General features: G+C 42.8%; 2 protein-coding genes across 11 annotated transcripts in view; one reads left to right on the forward strand and one right to left on the reverse strand.

The window, feature by feature from the left end:
* The window catches only part of LOC139555557 (SLIT-ROBO Rho GTPase-activating protein 2B-like), a 174,511-nt gene that overhangs the window by 3,843 nt on the left and 149,723 nt on the right, over positions 1-20,945 (forward strand). The window contains exon 1 of one of the 5 annotated variants that reach the window (XM_071369176.1): positions 19,061-19,196. The exons of the other annotated variants lie outside the window; for them this stretch is intronic. The gene's annotated coding sequence lies outside the window, so the exon portion shown is untranslated. Of the gene's footprint in view, positions 1-19,060; positions 19,197-20,945 lie in introns of those variants that run through there. 5 annotated transcript variants of the gene reach the window in all.
* LOC139555730 (serine/threonine-protein kinase fray2-like) lies at positions 310-18,992 on the reverse strand. Of its 6 annotated transcripts, none has more exons than XR_011671012.1 (3): positions 18,805-18,992; positions 1,589-1,664; positions 310-685 (listed from the first exon to the last, which is right to left on the reverse strand). XR_011671012.1 is itself a non-coding variant. In XM_071369189.1 (2 exons), exon 2 carries the CDS (start codon positions 3,536-3,538, stop codon positions 2,630-2,632), a length of 909 nt encoding a protein of 302 aa, XP_071225290.1. In that variant the 5' UTR covers positions 3,539-3,817; positions 18,805-18,992; the 3' UTR covers positions 1,688-2,629. The 6 variants fall into 6 exon arrangements, 1 of the variants encoding a protein (XP_071225290.1); XR_011671014.1 differs by lacking the exon at positions 1,589-1,664 and adding an exon at positions 16,660-17,052; XR_011671015.1 differs by lacking the exons at positions 310-685; positions 1,589-1,664 and adding exons at positions 5,093-7,627; positions 16,660-17,052.

A 20,945-nucleotide genomic window follows, 5' to 3' on the forward strand; every position in this document is an offset into this window, starting at 1 on the left:
TACCCTCCTAATGAACAGCACCACAGCCACCGGAGAGGAAGTGATAAGATCCCTTTACCCTCATCTTCTCCCTCTCCTCTCTGTCATGGGTTTGGGAAGGATGGAGGAAAAGGGACAGACAACACTTCATCATAAACTAGTCAGGGTAGCTGCATCCCAACAGTCTGAAATAGCGGACTTTCTCCCCTCTTTACCTAATTTCCATGACAACCCCTGCTATAACTATGCCACCATCCATTCATATAGGAGACAGGACAGGTTTTAAACCGTGAACAGAACAGACAGGAAGAACAGGAGAGGAGGCGAGGAAACATTGTATTAACTTTATTCTGTGTGTTTGTGAAAGTGACAAACCAGTAAGGACTGATCCCTGCTTCACAGAAGGGATGAGAGGGGTAGAAAGAGAGGCTGGTTGGTCCAATGAGGAGGAGACTGGGAAGTAGAAGCCATGTTCTCTCTCTCTTCCTTTCTTTTTTGTCTCTCTCCCCACACACAAGGAATAGAACACGAAAGCAGGGCAGTTGTTTTCACAAATAGTTTGGCTCTTTATTGCTAAGCAGCATCTTAACGAAGCCATGATGTGTAGGATCTGAGATGCTGGCAATGACTTGTTCCCCTGTGTTCTGACGGTGACTGTGACATGGGTTTCATGCCTGGCCAAGTGTCTTAGGCTGCTGCACGGGGTCTGTGTTGAGTAGGAATGAAAAAGGAAAGCGTTTTGAAACAGAACATTTGTTCTTACTACAATGTCATAAGTAAATCTACATCATCTATTTTTAAGTGTTTTCTGCCATTTCGTGTCATGCCCATTGGACATGACAGTGTTGAGCTTATGGATGAGTTTGTGGACAGATTGCCATCCTGGTGTCTGGTGTGGTAGGCTGGGGCTGGGAGGTTCTGAGGCTACAGCAGGCTGCCGTGTCCTCCTGTTCTCTGAGGACAGGAGGACACATCACTGTCTTTAACAGCATGCACAGTTACATGTCTGTTTACCAGTTTGTAAAGAGTTTCTATTGTGCTTACCAATGTAAAGAGTCTGCCATTGAGCGACATGTGAGTTTGTGCTGCGGTGTTTAACACTGTATAGAGTTTGTGTTTGTCCGATATTTTCCTTGCAAAAAAAACCAATACCGATAACCGATATTTTACATTTTAACGGCCTTTAAAGCTTTCTAGTACAGTTAAATAGTTAACACACACACATGGACGCAGCGGTCTAAGGCACTGCATCTTAGTGCAAGAGGCGTCACTACAGTCCCTGGTTCGAATCCAGGCTGTATCACATCCGGCAGTGATTGGGAGTCCCATAGATCGGCGCACAATTGGCCCAGCGTCATCCGGGCCGTCATTGTAAATAAGAATTTGTTCTTAACTGACTTGCCTAGTTAAATAAAGGTTACACACAGACACACACACACACACAGACACACACACACACACACACACACACACACACACACACACACACACACACACACACACACACACACACACACACACACACACACACACACACACACACTGACCAAAAAGTTATTTTGTTGGCATTCACGTATGTCACCATTACCAGTAAAACATAATCACTTACTTGCTGTGCTGTTTCATTGTTCATTTGTTCAGTTGTTTCATTCTCGACCAGGATTTATATGGAACGCCGTTTGGGTCTTTGCATGTCAAAAAGATACACGTCAAATAATAATTGAACTCGTTCATACATTTTTTACATAGTTATTACACATTGGTTACACTATCACTCGTATTTCATATGTCACAACGATTCAACGATACATATGCTATGATGCTGGTAAAGTTGTCTCGCGCACCTACAGTGCTGGTTATAAAAAAATCCAACTAGCTCATGATGCAAACAATGTTCTTCCCCACAAACATAGTAAAACAACAACTGTTTGGGTAGCCATAGTTAGCTAGCTAACTATCTAGCTAGGTGTCATCATCTAAAATAATCCAAATTTATAACACAGTTCTTATTTGATTAATGGTGGTCAGACCCATCTGTGTGAAGCTAGCAACAATAAGGATTAGCTGCTGGATCCACACAGCAGACATTGTGGGCTAGGTTAGGAATGTTGTGTTGCACGTGTAGTGCAACATTTTACGTGGCGTCAGCTTTGACATCAGTTTTTAACATAGGCGTTAAACTAGACATCGGGCCGATACCGATGTTGGCATTTTTAGCTAATATCGACTGATTCCGATATGTTCACCGATATATCGTGCATCCCTAGGCTTAATCTTTCTGATGGGGGGGTTGAAGCTGTTGCCATTGCTCCTGTTAGCGTTTTTAGTGTGTGTACTGTCTGATGTGTGTGTATTATGGTGTGTGTATGTATTGTGGTGTGTGTTTGTGTGTGTGTGTATTATGATGTGTATGTTATGGCGTGTGTGTATTATGGAGTGTGTGTGTATTATAGTGTGTGTGTGTTATGGTGTGTGTGTATTATAGTGTGTGTGTGTTATGGTGTGTGTGTGTATTATGGTGTGTGTGTGTGTGTGTTATGGTGTGTGTGTGTTATGGTGTGTGTTATGGTGTGTGTGTGTGTTATGGTGTGTATGTGTTATGGTGTGTGTTATGATCACCCAATGCTGTGAGTCCTCAGATCCTGTCTGTCTACTCTGACATTACAGGCAGTCTGTTAGGCCAACATGCACATTTTGCACACACACACACACACACACACACACACACACACACACACACACACACACACACACACACACACACACACACACACACACACACACACACACACACACACACACACAAACACACACATACACACACACACACACACACACACACACACACACACACACACACACAGAGGGATAGCCAGGGATAGGAGATCAGTGTGAAGCTGCTGAATAAACCAGCTATGTCTTTTCCTCCTCTCTGTCTTAATTCTGCTCCTATCTCTCTCTGTCTTAATTCTGCTCCTATCTCTCTCTGTCTTAATTCTGCTCCTATCTCTCTCTGTCTTAATTCTGCTCCTATATCTCTCCGTCTTAATTCTGCTCCTATCTCTCTCTGTCTTAATTCTGCTCCTATCTCTGTCTTAATTCTGCTCCTATCTCTCTCTGTCTTAATTCTGCTCCTATATCTCTCCGTCTTAATTCTGCTCCTATCTCTCTCTGTCTTAATTCTGCTCCTATCTCTCTCTGTCTTAATTCTGCTCCTATCTCTCTCTGTCTTAATTCTGCTCCTATATCTCTCTGTGTTTATTCTGCTCCCATCTCTCTCTGTCTTAATTCTGCTCCTATCTCTCTCTATCTTAATTCTGCTCCTATCTCTCTCTGTCTTAATTCTGCTCCTATCTCTCTCTTTCTGAATAGCTGTGGTATCTCTCCGTCCCAGCAGAGCCCCACTAGGACATTCATCTGCACCCTGCAAGGAAAGCACATGTACCCTCCAAGGAAAATGAATATCTTCACCCCTGATAGCATTATTGTGCCAGGGCAAATACACACATTCACACTTGCAAGCGCATACACTGACCCACACACACACTCGGCTTTGCATAGCCAGTTTATTGTGTTAGGCTCTTGAAAGGGGGGAGGTGGTAGGATGTGGAGGGGTTGTCAGCCCCTCTCCCCCTCTTCCTCTTTCTCCCCATCCCCAGGGCTGGTCTGGCAATAGGAAAATAAACCTATGTAACTCCTCAGCCTGTATTCCAGACCCAGCAGCTCCGCAGCGCAACAATGAATAGCACGCCCCATTTCACAGCTTTGGAATTCCACAGGCAGACTTTACCCTGTTATTCCCAATCCAATCCCAGGTGGTGTGAGAGGAATGTCACTCCTGCACAGATGGAAATGTGAAGAGGAAATGGAATCCTGATCACCTGGTGGTCTCGAGTACAACACAATTACTCAAAACCAAGTTAGACAGTAATAAACAGACAAACACATACAGACGACAGGAAGGCAGACAGACACGCACACACACACACACACCAGGGTTTCCGTCAGCTGGTAATTGACGGCTTCTGGCCGTAAAACCCCCCTGGAAAGCTGATTAATTAAATTGTTGCCGGCCAAATTGACCAGGGATTAAAAAACAACAGCAGGAAGACTATCAGCGCGTCACACACCACTTTACAATGTGAGCTGGAGGCAGTATGCATTTTGAAAACATACTTAATTGTTTTACTTGATATTATGAGGCATGTCTTACCTTGCTTGAAAATCCAACCATAGAAAGGTGGATGCAATTATTTTATAAAGACTAAATAGGCAGTGTGTGAGTTTCAAGTTTAGGGAAGCTTACAATTTATTCTACCATTTCTACCGATGCGCCTGTCAGTTATGATTTTCATACAGTTGAAGTCGGAAGTTTACATACACCTTAGCCTAATACATTTAAACTCAGTTTTTCCACAATTCCTGACATTTAATCCTAGTAAAAAATCCCTGTCTTAGGTCAGTTAGGATCACCACTTTGTTTTAAGAATGTGAGATGTCAGAATAATAGTAGAGAGTATTTCAGCTTTTATGTCCTTCATCACATTCCCAGTGGGTCAGAAGTTTACATACATTCAATTAGTATTTGGTAGCATTGCCTTTAAATAGTTTAACTTGGGTCAAACATTTCGGGTAGCCTTCCACAAGCTTCCCACAATAAGTTGGGTGAATTTTGGCCCATTCCTCCTGACAGAGCTGGTGTAACTGAGTCAGGTTTGTCGGCCTCCTTGCTCGCACACCCTTTTTAAGTTCTGCCCACAAATTTTCTGTAGGATTGAGGTCAGGGCTTTGTGATGGCCACTCCAATACCTTGACTTCGTTGTCCTTAAGCCATTTTGCCACAACTTTGGAAGTACGCTTGTAGTCATTGTCCATTTGGAAGACGCATTTGCGACCAAGCTTTAACTTCCTGACTGAGGTCTTGAGATGTTGCTTCAATATATCCACATAATTGTCCTCCCTCATGACGCCATCTATTTTGTGAAGTGCACCAGTCCCTCCTGCAGCAAAGCATCTCCACAACATGATGCTGCCACCCCTGTGCTTCACGGTTGGGATGGTGTTCTTCGGCTTGCAAGCCTCTGCCTTTTTCCTCCAAACATGACGATGGTCATTATGGCCAAACAGTTCTATTTTTGTTTCATCAGACCAGAGAACATTTCTCCAAAAGTACGATCTTTGTCTCCATGTGCAGTTGCAAACCGTAGTCTGGCTTTTTTATGTTTTTTTTGGAGCAGTGGCTTCTTCCTTGCGGAGAGGCCTTTCATGTTATTTTGATATAGGACTCGTTTTACTGTGGATATAGTTACTTTTGTACCTGTTTCCTCCAGCATTTTCACAAGGTCCTTTGCTATTGTTCTAGGATTGATTTGTACTTTTCGCACCAAAGTGCGTTCATCTCTTGGAGACAGAACACATCTCCTTCCTGAGCGGTATGATGGCTGCGTGGTCCCATGGTGTTTATACTTGCGTACTATTGTTTGTACAGATGAACGTGGTACCTTCAGGCGTTTGGAAATTGCTCCCAAGGATGAACCCGACTTGTGAAGGTCTACAATGATTTTTCTGAGGTCTTGGCTGATTCCTTTTGATTTTCCCATGATGTCAAGCAAAGAATCACTGAGTTTGAAGGTAGGCCTTGAAATACATCCACAGGTACACCTCCAATTGACTCAAATGATGTCAATTAGCCTATCAGAAGCTTCTAAAGCCATGACATCATTGCCAAAACTATAGTTTGTTAAAAATACATTTCTGGAGTGGTTGAAAAATGAGTTTTAATGACTCCAACTTAAGTGTATGTAAACTTCCAACGTCAACTGTATGTGCATTAACGTGGAACAGTTTAATTTCAATAATAACGTTTTAGTTTCTCAAAATCATTGTCACGTGGTTAATCATAAAAATCTACATTTCAATTATATAAATATCAAAGTTCAAATTCAACTAATGCGAGATTACCAGCCTCTGCCATATGGACACATTAATACACCGAGATCACCAGCCTCTGCCATATGGACACATTGATACACCGTGATCACCAGCCTCTGTCATATGGACACATTAATACACCGTGATCACCAGCCTCTGCCATATGGACACATTAATACACCGTAATCACCAGCCTCTGCCATATGGACACATTGATACACTGTGATCACCAGCCTCTGCCATATGGACACATTGATACACCGTGATCACCAGCCTCTGCCATATGGACACATTGATACACCGTGAGCACCAGCCTCTGCCATATGGACACATTGATACACCGTGATCACCAGCCTCTGCCATATGGACACATTAATACACCGTGATCCAGCCTCTGCCATATGGACACATTGATACACCGTGATCACCAGCCTCTGCCATATGGACACATTAATACACCGTGATCCAGCCTCTGCCATATGGACACATTAATACACCGTGATCACCAGCCTCTGCCATATGGACACATCGATACACCGTGATCACCAGCCTCTGCCATATGGACACATTGATACACCGTGATCACCAGCCTCTGCCATATGGACACATTAATACACCGTAATCACCAGCCTCTGCCATATGGACACATTGATACACCGTGATTACCAGCCTCTGCCATATGGACACATTGATACACCGTGATCACCAGCCTCTGCCATATGGACACATTGATACACCGTGATCACCAGCCTCTGCCATATGGACACATTAATACACCGTGATCCAGCCTCTGCCATATGGACACATTGATACACCGTGATCACCAGCCTCTGCCATATGGACACATCGATACACCGTGATCACCAGCCTCTGCCATATGGACACATTAATACACCGTGATCACCAGCCTCTGCCATATGGACACATTAATACACCGTGATCCAGCCTCTGCCATATGGACACATTGATACACTGTGATCACCAGCCTCTGCCATATGGACACATTGATACACTGTGATCATTGGCGGCTAAATTGCCTAAATGAGAGATGGCCAATGCAGCTGTTGGCCTATAACTTCCATTGACAACAAATTAAAATATAAAAAGCTGACTAGGGCTGATGCCGTGACCATATTACCGCCACACCAGCGGTCACAAGTCAGTCATGAAGGCAGTCAAATTCAGCATGAACGTTTAGTCACGGTAATTAGGTTTCTCCAAGCTCTGATGCTGCTGATGGTCATTAGTAGCCTACCAAACTTGCTAACTGCCTGGTACTCAGCACTCTATTGTCTCTCTAATCACTGACATCAATGCAAATGAATTACGTTTCAGGTCAGACCCAGATGCAGACAGTGTTGAAGTAACACAGGTTTATTACTAGTACAGGGGCAGGAAAACAACAGGTCAAGGGCAGACAGAGGTCAGTAATCCAGATAGGGTGCAAAAGGTCCAGCATGGCAGGCAGTCTCAGGGTCAGAGCACGCAGGGGTCAATAATCCAGTGTGTTGTGGCAAGGTACGGAACGGCAGGCAGGCTCAGGGTCAGGACAGGCAGAATGGTCGAAACCGGGAAAAAATAGAAAACAGGAACTAGAACAGACAGGAGCAAGGGGAAAAAACGCTGGTAGGTTTCACGAAACAAAACGAACTGGCAACAGACAAACAGAGAACACAGGTATGAATATACAGGGGATAATGGGGAAGATGGGTGACACCTGGAGGGGGGCGGAGACAAGCACAAAGAAAAGTTAAAACAGATCAGGGTGTGACACAAATGTATTCGAAAATCTAATCAAACACTTCATGAGAGCCTATGAGCCCATGTTGTGCAACATTTCTATAGGCTATGCAATTGCGGGAGAAAACAGAGTGATGGCCTCTGATAAAAAGACGAGGATCCCATCAGCTCGGCCTACTATATTTATTTCTCAACTTTCCTAATATTAAGCACATTGCTTATATTTACAACAGGAGTATAGCCTACCTGGTTGGCATGAAAATAGACCACAGGGAAAAACGTCCTCCATTTGCTATTTAATTGCATAGATGACATGTATTTTTTCCCACTGCCCCTGTTTCGATACAGGTGCATAATAATGGTCCATTCTAAATCAAAACAAATGTCACACATATATTATGTAGTATATGTAAAAACAAGATTAAATCAAGAACAGTCTGATGGGTGACAATATTAGCCTATCACTTGTGAATGATATATTATCACTTGTAAATGATGCCCTGCATAAGAAACAATGCCTTTTTTTGCGCCTTTTTCGAATCATAGTCGCATACCTCATGTAGCCTAGCCCATAGGTCTATATGTTTTAATAAGGTTTGTATCCCAACTCAGGTGCCCAAAAATCTTCTTTAAATTAAGCACATTAATCTGCTTTACAATGGGTGTAGAGCCTAACGGGCATATAAACTCAGCAAAAAAAGAAACGTCCCATTTTCAGGACCCTGTCTTTCAAAGATAATTCGTAAAAATCCAAATAACTTCACAGATCTTCATTGTAAAGGGTTTAAACAATGTTTCCCATGCTTGTTCAATGAACCAAACAATTAATGAACATGCACTTGTGGAACAGTAGGCAATTGAGGTCACAGTTATGAAAACTTAGGACACTAAAGAGGCCTTTCTACTGACTCTGAGAAACACCAAAAGAAAGCTGCCCAGGGTCCCTGCTCATCTGCGTGAACGTGCCTTAGGCATGCTGCAAGGAAGCATGAGGACTGCAGACGTGGCCAGGGCAATAAATTGCAATGTCCGTACTGTGAGACACCTACGACAGCGCTACAGGGAGACAGGACGGACAGCTGATCGTCCTCGCAGTGGCAGACCACGTGTAACAACACCTGCACAGGATCGGTACATCCGAACATCACACCTGCGGGACAGGCACAGGATGGCAACAACAACTGCCCGAGTTACACCAGGAATGCACAATCCCTCCATCAGTGCTCGGACTGAGCTTGTTGTCGTTGCAGGCAATCTCAACGCTGTGAGTTACAGGGAAGACATCCTCCTCCCTCATGTGGTACCCTTCCTGCACGCTCATCCTGACATGACTCTCCAGCATGACAATGCCACCAGCCATAGGAATGTCAGTGTTCTGCCATGGCCAACGAAGAGCCCGGATCTCAATCCCATTGAGCACGTCTGGGACCTGTTGGATTGGAGGGTGAGGGTTAGGGCCATTCCCCCCAGAAATGTCTGGGAACTTGCAGGTGCCTTGGTGGAAGAGTGGGGTAACATCTCACAGCAAGAACTGGCAAATCTGGTGCAGTCCATGAGGAGGAGATGCACTGCAGTATTTAATCCAGCTGGTGGCCACACCAGATACTGACTGTTACTTTTGATTTTTACCCCCCCTTTGTTCAGGGACACATTATTTAATTTCTGTTAGTCACATGTCTGTGGAACTTGTTCAGTTTATGTCTCAGTTGTTGAGTCTTGTTATGTTCATACACATATTTACACGTTAAGTTTGTTGAAAATAAACGCAGTTGACAGTAAGAGGACATTTCTTTTTTTGCTGAGTTCATAAGCAGATAGTTAGTTTCAAGTTTGAGGAAGATAATTTTCACCATAAAAATGCACCTTTATAATAAAAGCATTACATGCATAATGGCATTTGCGGTCACTTTTGATTATGGTGTTTTCTGCTAATGGAACATTCACGCTTATAGCGTACTGTCACGGATCCCTCCGGATACTGCTGCTCATTCCTGCACCAGTTCCAGAGTTCTACGTCACCGGCTTCTAGGTGTCACTGAACTGGTTCTTTACCACCGACCCCGGACTGTCTTGTCTAATTACACACACCTGGTTCCTATTTCCCCCTGATTAGTAATTGGAAATGTGCCCTCTGTTCACCATTGTGTGGTCGGTTATTGTTCCCATGTTCGTTGGTCTTGTGAGTACCTGTGCTTTGTTGTTTCGGTTCCCATGCTGTGGGTATTGTGTACTCGTTATTACGGCTCTCGTCCCGTGTATTGTTGCGCACTTGTTATTACGGGCTTCGTCCTGTGTAGTGTATTGCGGGTCTCGTCCCGTGTATTTATTAGAGGTTTAACCTCGCTCTTTTGTTTGGGTTACATCCCTGTGTTTTTGTACACGTGTTTGCTTTGGGCTTTGTCCCTGTGTCTTTCATGGCATGTTGTATATTTTGGGTGGAGTATTAAAACCCCCTATTACGTATTCCAGCACCTTTCTCCAATCATTTATACAACGTGACACCTACTACCATGTGTGCATTGCTGCGCTTCTAATGTGAAGAAATAGCCTAATAGTTTATCAACATTTTAAGCTAAACATTCTGCATCAGTCACATTGCATAAAGATTTTTTTTTAATGCTATTGGTTGTATTCATTTGGGATCTATCACATCCCACTATCCCAGACTGTGTTTGGAATGTGGACAGTTCTTCCGATATCCTCAATATGCACCCTTGGAATTGGATAAGGACGCTCGCAGTTGCGTCCCCAATGTGTCTGGCTTCACTTGTAGCCTGTGAGAAAGACCAGCACGTGACGGAGAGCCATGTGAGTGAGAGGAACTTTGGATTGCGCAGCACACTAATGGAGAAGGGCGCAACACAGCACTCCGGGCTGCAAAAGGCATGGATTTTTTTAGGGTGCATTATGGCCAGAAGTGGGATGCCGCTGTGAAATTCAAGGCATTATCACATGCTTGTCAAATTGTGAATGAAAGACTATTGGAGTGTGTACAGCCTGCGCCAAAAACAAAGCAGCGCTCATGCCTTTCAAGTGACTTTAAAAATCATCATTCGTCTCTTCATGCAGCCTCACAAATATTTTAGATGCTTTTCACTGACAGCCACAACTCAATAATCAGCTAGGTCTGATGCCACGCGCCTGCCTATGAAAGACTTCCTCATATGCCATTTATCTCCTGTTCTATTGGTTTTCATATCAACTTTCTTTCATTGTCCAGAAGCAAAATGCACAATCCTTGTCATATTAGCAACAATCCTAGTTGTATCATCTTAATATTCACCCTCTTTCTATGTTTCTACTGAGGTTTTCATCTCTGTCATGTACCGCTCGCATCAGCTGTTCTGTTTAGAATGGTGTTTTCCCCTTTTTTCCACAAATTGCATTTTGGCAAAAACATTTTATTGGCTGCTTCATTACAGGAGTTGCATCTGTTAAGATGAATTACCATAATGTAAATGGAATTCTGAGCACAGTGGGTGGACACCCAATACACACCCAATGCATGTGCCCGGTAAATTTTTCAAATGGGCGGTAAATTAAAATCTCCCGTTCATGTTGTCCGGTGCCACATTTTCCAAATGGAACCCCCCCCCCCCACACACACACACGATGGTCTCAAGCGTGACACACTCAGAGGGAAAACGACAAGCTCAAAGAGGCCACAAGTACACCTGGTATCATATAAACACGTGTAAGACATGGAAAATATTGTCGAATTGCAGGAAATTAGCTTTAAATCAGCAAACAAATGATATGCCCCATGCAAAGTGTCTATAATTGCAGGACATTAGCTTTAAATCAGCAAACAAATTATATGCCCCATGCAAAGTGTCTATAATGGCAGGACATTAGCTTTAAATCAGCAAACAAATGATATGCCCCATGCAAACTGTCTATAATTAAAGGAAATTAGCTTTAAATCAGCAAACAAATGATATGCCCCATGCAAAGTGTCTATAATTGCAGGACATTAGCTTTAAATCAGCAAACAAATGATATGCCCCATGCAAAGTGTCTATAATTAAAGGAAATTAGCTTTAAATCAGCAAACAAATGATATGCCCCATGCAAAGTGTCTATAATTGCAGGACATTAGCTTTAAATCAGCAAACAAATGATATGCCCCATGCAAAGTGTCTATAATTAAAGGAAATTAGCTTTAAATCAGCAAACAAATGATATGCCCCATGCAAAGTGTCTATAATTGCGGGAAATTAGCTTTAAAACTGCCACATTTTCTCTCCGCCAACAAGAGGGGTGTGAACAGTATGGGGTCGCATGGGGTTACAAGGTGGGGGTTTGTTAATACAATGATAAATGACAATACCCCATCCAGACCTTTGCCACCTAGGAAATTTGTGTGACCGGACCTTCTCAAATAGTACTTGAGTACCTTGCTCTATCATTTCTACCTAGAAATAAACCACATTTCTAAGATAGGCTTTAAATTCTCCCTGTAAAATTGGTCCACTAAAAAACACAAGAATCAATTTAAGTCCTGATAGAAATATTGATTGGATTCTGTAGGGAACCGTTCTGGGGATGACAAAGGAGAATCCATAGTTAATATCTGCTTTAGGCTGTCTGACTGCATACTCCCCCCCTGTCTCCCCATCTCTCCCCCAACCCCAGAGAGATGAGTCTGACTGATAGATACTCGGTAAAGAGCTGATATGGGCTAATACTCTCGCTGTGCGCGCACACACACACACACACACACACACACACACACACACACACACACACACACACACACACACACACACACACACACACACACACACACACACACTCTAATAATAATAATCTCCATTGAGGAATGAAGCTGCCCTGTGGGTTAACACTGATATTAAAGTGGTCTGTGTGTTTAAGCAGCTCCTAACTGTCTTGGAGATGGTATCAACGGTGTGTGTGTCTGATGTGGATGGCTGCTTTGACTACCACACAATGGGGGGAAATGAAGGAGGCACAATGTGTGCTTTTTCACTCTGTGTGTGTGTGCGTGTGTGTGTGTGTGTGTGTGTGTGTGTGTGTGTGTGTGTGTGTGTGTTTTCACAGGCTGATTTAATGTATATTTGATCAGACAAAGCACTGGTGAGAGAGTGGGCCTGCTGAATACGGAGCTTGTGATGTCTGTACGGGCTGAGCGTGTGTGTGTGATTTGTCTGTAGTTGAGAGGTGCTGGGTTAGGCGCTGAATACTGAATCTGTTCATCATTTATTAACACCATTAAATGGGTCACTAAACCAACAGACAGAAAGAGACAGAGAAAGACAGAAAGACAAAGGGAAAGATGCAGAGGCAGTCTACTGCTATAACTGTGTTGACAGTGATATTTTGTTCAGTATTCACAGTAGAAATTGTGCATTAGACAAGTTCAGGTAGTTGACTGTCAATGTACCTCCTCCATTTCCTGATAAATCATCACGGGTTTGTGCTGGTTATACAGCATGTGACAATGTGCAGTGCCTCTCTCAATCAGTATCCAGGGGAACCGAAACCCAAACTACCATTTCCTATTCAAACCGATAGAATTCAAACCTATTGAAACACTGGCCTCGTCTGAAATTAACGTTCTAATCAGTCATCATTATACATGATTACTTGCCTGTGTGTGTGTGTGTGTGTGCATGCGTGCGTGCGTGCGTGGATGTATGTGTGTGTGCATGCATGTATGTGTGTGTGCATGCGCGTGTGTATGTGTGTGCGTGCGTGCGTGCATGCATGTATGTGTGTGTGCATGCGTGCGTGCGTGCGCAGAGGCTCTGGGAAGTGGTCGTTAAAATTCCTCTAATCTCCCATTGTTCACATTAGTACAATTTTCTAACGACCCACAATCAATTACTGCTGGACTGTGCGTGTGTGTGTGTAATGACCCACACTAAATTAGAGGTGGACTGCATCGATTAGTCCTAATACTGGACTGACCACGGTTCAATCAGATGACCGTTTATCTGTGTGAGAGACCGAGGGTGTGTGTGAGTGTGTGAGGGAGAGAGAGAGAGTCTGTGTATGAGACAGATTGAGAAAGAGAGAGGTAGTGTGTGTGTGTACTGAATAGAAAATGCTGATGGGGGATTAAAATAATCTCTCAGGAAGGATGTTTGTCTAAAGGGGAGGATAGGAAGGAGTCAGGATAGAACACACACGTATTGTGTGTGTGTGTAGTGTAGTGTGCTTGTGCGTGTGTGCTTGCTTCCTGTTTGGGGCCTGATTCAAGTTTTTCCTGAACTGCCGACCTATACACCGGACATGGACACACACACACACACACACACACACACACACACACACACACACACACACACACACACACACACACACACACACACACACACACACACACACACACACACACACACACACACGGATGTTGTGGAGCAAGGGTGACCACATGTCCCGTATTGTGCGGGACAGTCCCGCATTTTGGCCCTTTGTCCTGCGTCTTGCAACCAAACAATCATGTCCCACATTTTATTAACAAATTCAAACACCGCAAATGTAGAAGAAAAGTTGATTTGTCCCGTATTTCAGTCAGTTATGTCTCTTGCAGTCACATTGCACTTCTGAAAATATATACTGAACAAAAGTATAAATGCAACATGCAACAATTAAAAAAATGTGAAATTACAGTTTCAGTTCATATAAGGAAATCATTCCATTGAAATCCATAAAAAAAAAGTTAGGGGCGTGGATCAGAAAACCAGTCAGTATCTGGTGTGACCACCATTTGGCTCATGCAGCGCAACACATCTCCTTCACATAGAGTTGATCAGGCTGTTGATTGTGGCCTGTGGAATGTTGTCACACTCCTCTTCAATGGCTGGGTGAATTTGCTGGATATTGGAGGGATCTGGAACACGCTACCATACACGTCGATCCAGAGCATCCCAAACATGCTCAATGGGTGACATGTCTGGTGAGTATGCAGGCCATGGAAGAACTGGGACATTTTCAGCTTCCAGGAATTGTGTACAGATCCTTGCGACATGGGGCCGTGCATTGTCATGCTGGAACATGAGGTGATGGCGGTGGATGAATGGCACGACAATGGGCCTCAGGATCTCATCACAGTATGCATTCAAATTGCTATTGATGAAATGCAATTGTGTTCGTTGTCCGTAGCTTATGCCTGCCCATACCATAACCCCACCGCCACCATGGGGCACTCTGTTTACAACGTTGACATCAGCAAACCGCTCGCCCTCACAACGCCATACACATGGTCTGCGGTTGAGAGGCCGGTTGGTACTGCCAAATTCTCTAAAATGACATTGGAGGCGGCCTATGTGAGCGGAATTTAACATTCAATTTTCTGGCAACAGCTCTGGTGGACATTCCTGCAGTCAGCATGTCAATTATGCTCCCTCAAAACTTGATACATCTGTGGCATTGTGTTGTGTGACAAAACTGCACATTTTAGAGTGGCCTTTTGTTGTCCCTAGCACAAGGGACATGTGTAATGTGTAATGATCATGCTGTTTAATCAGCTTCTTGATATGCCACACCTGTCAGGGGGATGGATTATCTTGGCCAAAGGAGAAATGCTCACTAACAGGGATGTCAACAAATTTGTGCACAAAATTTGAATGATATAAGCTTAGAACATTTCTGGGATCTTTTATTTCAGCTCATGAAACATGGGACCAACACTTTACATGTTGCGTTTATATTTTTGTTCAGTGTAGATATCATAAGGATGTGGTAGCCATGGTGATGTTAAACATTTCTCCAGTCGTTGTTGAGATCTGATGTTCTGCGCAGCACAAGACGAGATATATCGTCAACCAATCACGTTTCTCAAATCCTTCCATACGAAATTTACAAATATATATTATAACAAATCTAGCTAAACTTGGAGCGGACAGTTTAGCCTCACTACTTACAAAAACCGTGCTTATGATGAAGAGCTACAAAAGTAAGTAAATATCAGACTGAACGAAATAAAGTCATTTCTTCAGACTTGTGAGGCTCTCCAGTCTCCATGCTCATTCAACATATTTGCTGCTACTTTCCTCAATCCTGTTTTAAATGTTTCCCTTCCTGACTGTTTTATATTCCCTGAGACCAACCAGAAATGTTTCCCTTCCTGACTGTTTTATATTCCCTGAGACCAACCAGAAATGTTTCCCTTCCTGACTGTTTTATATTCCCTGAGACCAACCAGAAATGTTTCCTTGGACACATATTCCCAGATTTTCATAACACAACCACACGTGTGGTAGCTCGTTTCTGCATTGTACAATTTTGTATGCGAGAAAAAACAATAGGCTAGGTGCGCTTGAACTAGCTCGTCCATAGCAGCGGACTGCAGGGCTGTAGTGCTGCCAGAGCGCACCAGAGTGTCGTTCCGCCACTCCTCACAGTGGTGCTCCTTTAGTAAAGTTAGATCAAAGCTGAATCAATGTCTTGGAAGATCACATAATGATTCATTAGTATTTTCTACTTAACAGAAGCAAATATAATACCATAGTATAACATTACTGTTACACCAAACACACCACCTCATTTCCTATGAGATTTTAGGATGGTTAGCTGAATAGTCCTGAGATTTTAGGATGGTTAGCTGAATAGTCCTGAGATTTTAGGATGGTTAGCTGAATAGTCCTGAGATTTTAGGATGGTTAGCTGAATAGTCCTGAGATTTTAGGATGGTTAGCTGAATAGTCCTGAGATTTTAGGATGGTTAACTGAATAGTCCTGAGATTTTAGGATGGTTAGCTGAATAGTCCTGAGATTTTAGGATGGTTAACTGAATAGTCCTGAGATTTTAGGATGGTTTGCTGAATAGTCCTATGAGATTTTAGGATGGTTAGCTGAATAGTCCTATGAGATTCTAGGATGGTTAGCTGAATAGTCCTATGAGATTTTAGGATGACAAATAGTGTGGTCTACAGTTTATCATAAGATGCTCTACTTCATGCGAGCAAAATCTGGAGACTTCCTTAGATTTTGTGCACCAGCTGTTGTTTACAAATATGCACAGACCGCCCCCCCTCGTCTTACCAGAATGTGCTGTTCTATCTTGCCGGTTCAGCGTATATCCCTCTAGCTGAATATCCATGTCATCATTCAGCCACGATTCCGTGAAACATAAGATGTTACAGTTTTTGTTGTCCTGTTGGTAGGATATTCGTGATCGTAACTCGTCTAATTTATTGTCCAAAGATTGTACATTGGCATGTAATATTGACGTAATGGCAGCTTTCCCACTCGCCTTCTGCGGATCCTTAGGGCATCCCGCTCTGTGTCCTCTGTACCTGCGTCTCTTTCTCTTGCCAATAACGGGGATGTTGCCCTTGTCGGGTGTTCGCAGTATATCCTGTGCTTCCTGCTTGTTGAATATTTTTTGTTGTTGTCTAATCCGAGGTGAGTGATCGCTGTCCTGATATCCAGAAGCTTTTTTTTGCCGTAAGATACAGTGGCAGAAACAACATGTACAAAATAAGTTACAAATAACATGAACAAAAACCACATAATATCACAATTGGTTAGACGCCCGTAAAACTGCTGCCATTTTTCCGGGCGCCATTTTATGTTCCCATGTAGTATGCTATCATATGGATATATCATCACATTCGTCACTTCATTTTACAGTTAGTATGATCACTTATCTGAGATGCATACTAAAGAAGTATACTAAAGATGGTACAAAAAATATCTGATAAAAGTGTTTATCTCAGAATCGCCTCCACGGCAAAGTTTTTTTGCAGCTTTGAAATTGGGCACTCGTGGGAACTTTCACATATAGTGCCTTAAGAGAATATTCATACCCCTTGACTTATTCCACATTTTGTTGTTACAGCCTGAAATAATAATCGATTAAATTGATTGTTTTTCTCACCCATCTAGACACACTACCCTATATTGACAAAGTGAAAATATGTTTTTCGAAATTTTAGCAAATGTCTTGAAAAATTAATACAGAAATATCTAATTTACATAAGTATTCACACCCCTGAGTCAATACATGTTAGAATCACCTTTGGCAGTGATTACAGCTGTGAGTCTTTCTGGGTAAGTCTCTAAGAGCTTCGCACACTCGGATTGTACAATATTTGCACATTATTCTTTTTAAATTCTTCAAGCTCATTTTCAAGTCTTTCCATAGATTTCCAAGCCGATTTAAGTCAAAACTATAACTAGGCCACTCTTGGTAAGCAACTCCAGTATATATTTGGCCTTGTGTTTTAGGTTATTGTCCTGCTGAAAGGTGAATTTGTCTCCCAGTGTTTGTTGGAAAGCGGACTGAACCAGGTTTCCTCTTTGCCTGTGCTTAGCTCTATTCCGTTTCTTTTTATCCTAAAAAACTCCCTAGTCCTTGCCAATGACAAGCATACCCATAACATGATGCAGCCACCACCATGCTTGAAAATATGAAGCGTGGTACTCAGTGATCTGTTGTGTTGGATTTGCCCCAAACACAACACTTTGAATTCAGGACATAAAGTGAATTTTTTTACCACATTTGTTGCTGTTTTACTCTAGTGCCTTATTGCAAACAGGATGCATGTTTTTTAATATTTTTTATTCTGTACAGGCTTCCTTCTTTTTACTCTTTCATTTAGGTTAGTATTGTGGAGTAACTAGAATGTTGTTGATCCATCCTCAGTTTTTTCTTATCACAGCCATTAAACTCTGTAACTGTTTAAAAGTCACCATTGGCCTCATGGTGAAATCCCTGAGCCGTTTCCTTCCTCTCCAGCAACTGAGTTAGGAAGGACATGGTGAAGTGTAATTAATAACTTCACCATGCTCAAAGGGATATTCAATGTCTGCTTTTTTGATTTGTTTACCCATCTATCAATAGGTGCCCTTCTTTGCGAGTGTCACGCCCTGACGTTAGAGATCCTTTTTATGTCTCTATTTTGGTTTGGTCAGGGCGTGAGTTGGGGTGGGCATTCTATGTTCTGTGTTCTATGTTTTGTATTTCTTTGTTGGTTGGCCGGGTGTGGTTCTCAATCAGAGGCAGCTGTCTATCGTTGTCTCTGATTGAGAACCATACTTAGGTAGCTCTTGCCCACATGGGCTTTGTGGGTAGTTGTTTTCTGTCTCTGTGTCTGCACCAGACAGAACTGTTTCGTGTTGGTCTATTTATATTATTTTGTCTTAGTGTTCTGAGTTAAAATAAATATTAACATGGACACTTACCACGCTGCGTTTTGGTCCGATCTTGACTACTCTTCATCAGACGAAGAGGATCGTTACAGCGAGGCATTGGAAAACCTCCCTGGTCTTTGTGGTTTAATGCCACCATACAACAGTGTCACAATGCGTGTGTGTGTGTGTGTGTGTGTCGACTGGTGTTTCTTCTTCAAGTGTTTAAAGGGAACACTTCCTGTATCTGTACCCCCCCCCCCCCCCCCCCCCCCCCACACACAGTGTTCCTCTGTGTCATGATAGCCATGTGACTGAAACTAAATGTCTGTACTGTGGAACTGTTTTATATGGCGTCAACTGAAGCATTCGTCAACAGTAGACAGTCCTGTATGCAGGTCAGCTGTACTGTTTGTGTCTGGGCTTTAAAATATGAAGAAAAACAGGTTTGTTGTTTTCGTTCCACCTTTACCATTCTCCTCTGTATGTTTTGTTCAGCAGCTCATATGGCAGTCATGCCCTGAGGTGTAGTTGGGGGTCTGAGTGGGGAGAGCAGAGCTGTGTGTGTTTCTGTCTCATGGAAGGTTTCTGTTCCTCTCTGTGCCACACTCTGCCTAGTGACAATACTCACACTCACACTCACACTCACACTCACACTCACACACACACACACAACAATACACGATACAGTCACAGCAACAGCAGAGCAACCTGTGAGACTGTGTAAGAATGTGAAACATGATATTCACTCTTTCTCTTTCTTTCCTTCTTTTTGTTGTCTTTCTCTCTGGCTGAACAATGGCACTGTCAGGACCACCAGTCCAAAACACTTAATCTTCTCTCTCTCTCTCTCTCTCTCTCTCTCTCTCTCTCTCTCTCTCTCTCTCTCTCTCTCTCTCTCTCTCTCTCTCTCTCTCTCTCTCTCTCTCTCTCTCTCTCAATTCAATTCAATTCAATTCAAGGGGCTTTATTGGCATGGGAAACATGTGTTAACATTGCCAAAGCAAGTGAGGTAGGTAATATACAAAAGTCAAATAAACAATAAAAATGAACAGTAAACATTACACATACAGAAGTTTCAAAACAACAACAACAATAAAGACAAATGTCATATTATATATATGCAGTGTTGTAACAATGTACAAATGGTTAAAGCACACAAGTTAAAATAAATAAACATAAATATGGGTTGTATTTACAGTGGTGTTTGTTCTTCACTGGTTGCCCTTTTCTTGTGGCAACAGGTCACAAATCTTGCTGCTGTGATGGCACACTGTGGAATTTCACCCAGTAGATATGGGAGTTTATCAAAATTGGATTTGTTTTCGAATTCTTTGTGGATCTGTGTAATCTGAGGGAAATATGTCTCTCTAATATGGTCATACATTGGGCAGGAGGTTAGGAAGTGCAGCTCAGTTTCCACCTCATTTTGTGGGCAGTGTGCACATAGCCTGTCTTCTCTTGAGAGCCATGTCTGCCTACGGCGGCCTTTCTCAATAGCAAGGCTATGCTCACTGAGTCTGTACATAGTCAAAGCTTTCCTTAAGTTTGGGTCAGTCACAGTGGTCAGATATTCTGCCACTGTGTACTCTCTGTTTAGGGCCAAATAGCATTCTAGTTTGCTCTGTTTTTTTTTTTGTTAATTCTTTCCAATGTGTCAAGTAATTATCTTTTTGTTTTCTCATGATTTGGTTGGGTCTAATTGTGCTGTTGTCCTGGGGCTCTGTGGGGTGTGTTTGTGTTTGTGAACAGAGCCCTAGGACCAGCTTGCTTAGGGGACTCTTCTCCAGGTTCATCTCTCTGTAGGTGATGGCTTTGTTATGGAAGGTTTGGGAATCGCTTCCTTTTAGGTGGTTGTAGAATTTAACGGCTCTTTTCTGGATTTTGATAATTAGTGGGTATCGGCCTAATTCTGCTCTGCATGCATTATTTGGTGTTCTACGTTGTACACGGAGGATATTTTTGCAGAATTCTGCATGCAGAGTCTCAATTTGGTGTTTGTCCCATTTTGTGAAATCTTGGTTGGTGAGCGGACCCCAGACCTCACAACCATAAAGGGCAATGGGCTCTATGACTGATTCAAGTATTTTTAGCCAGATCCTAATTGGTATGTTGAAATTTATGTTCCTTTTGATGGCATAGAAGGCCCTTCTTGCCTTGTCTCTCAGATCGTTCACAGCTTTGTGGAAGTTACC

Source organism: Salvelinus alpinus, chromosome 2, assembly GCF_045679555.1.
Source record: "Salvelinus alpinus chromosome 2, SLU_Salpinus.1, whole genome shotgun sequence".
In the NCBI taxonomy this organism is placed as follows: domain Eukaryota; kingdom Metazoa; phylum Chordata; class Actinopteri; order Salmoniformes; family Salmonidae; genus Salvelinus; species Salvelinus alpinus.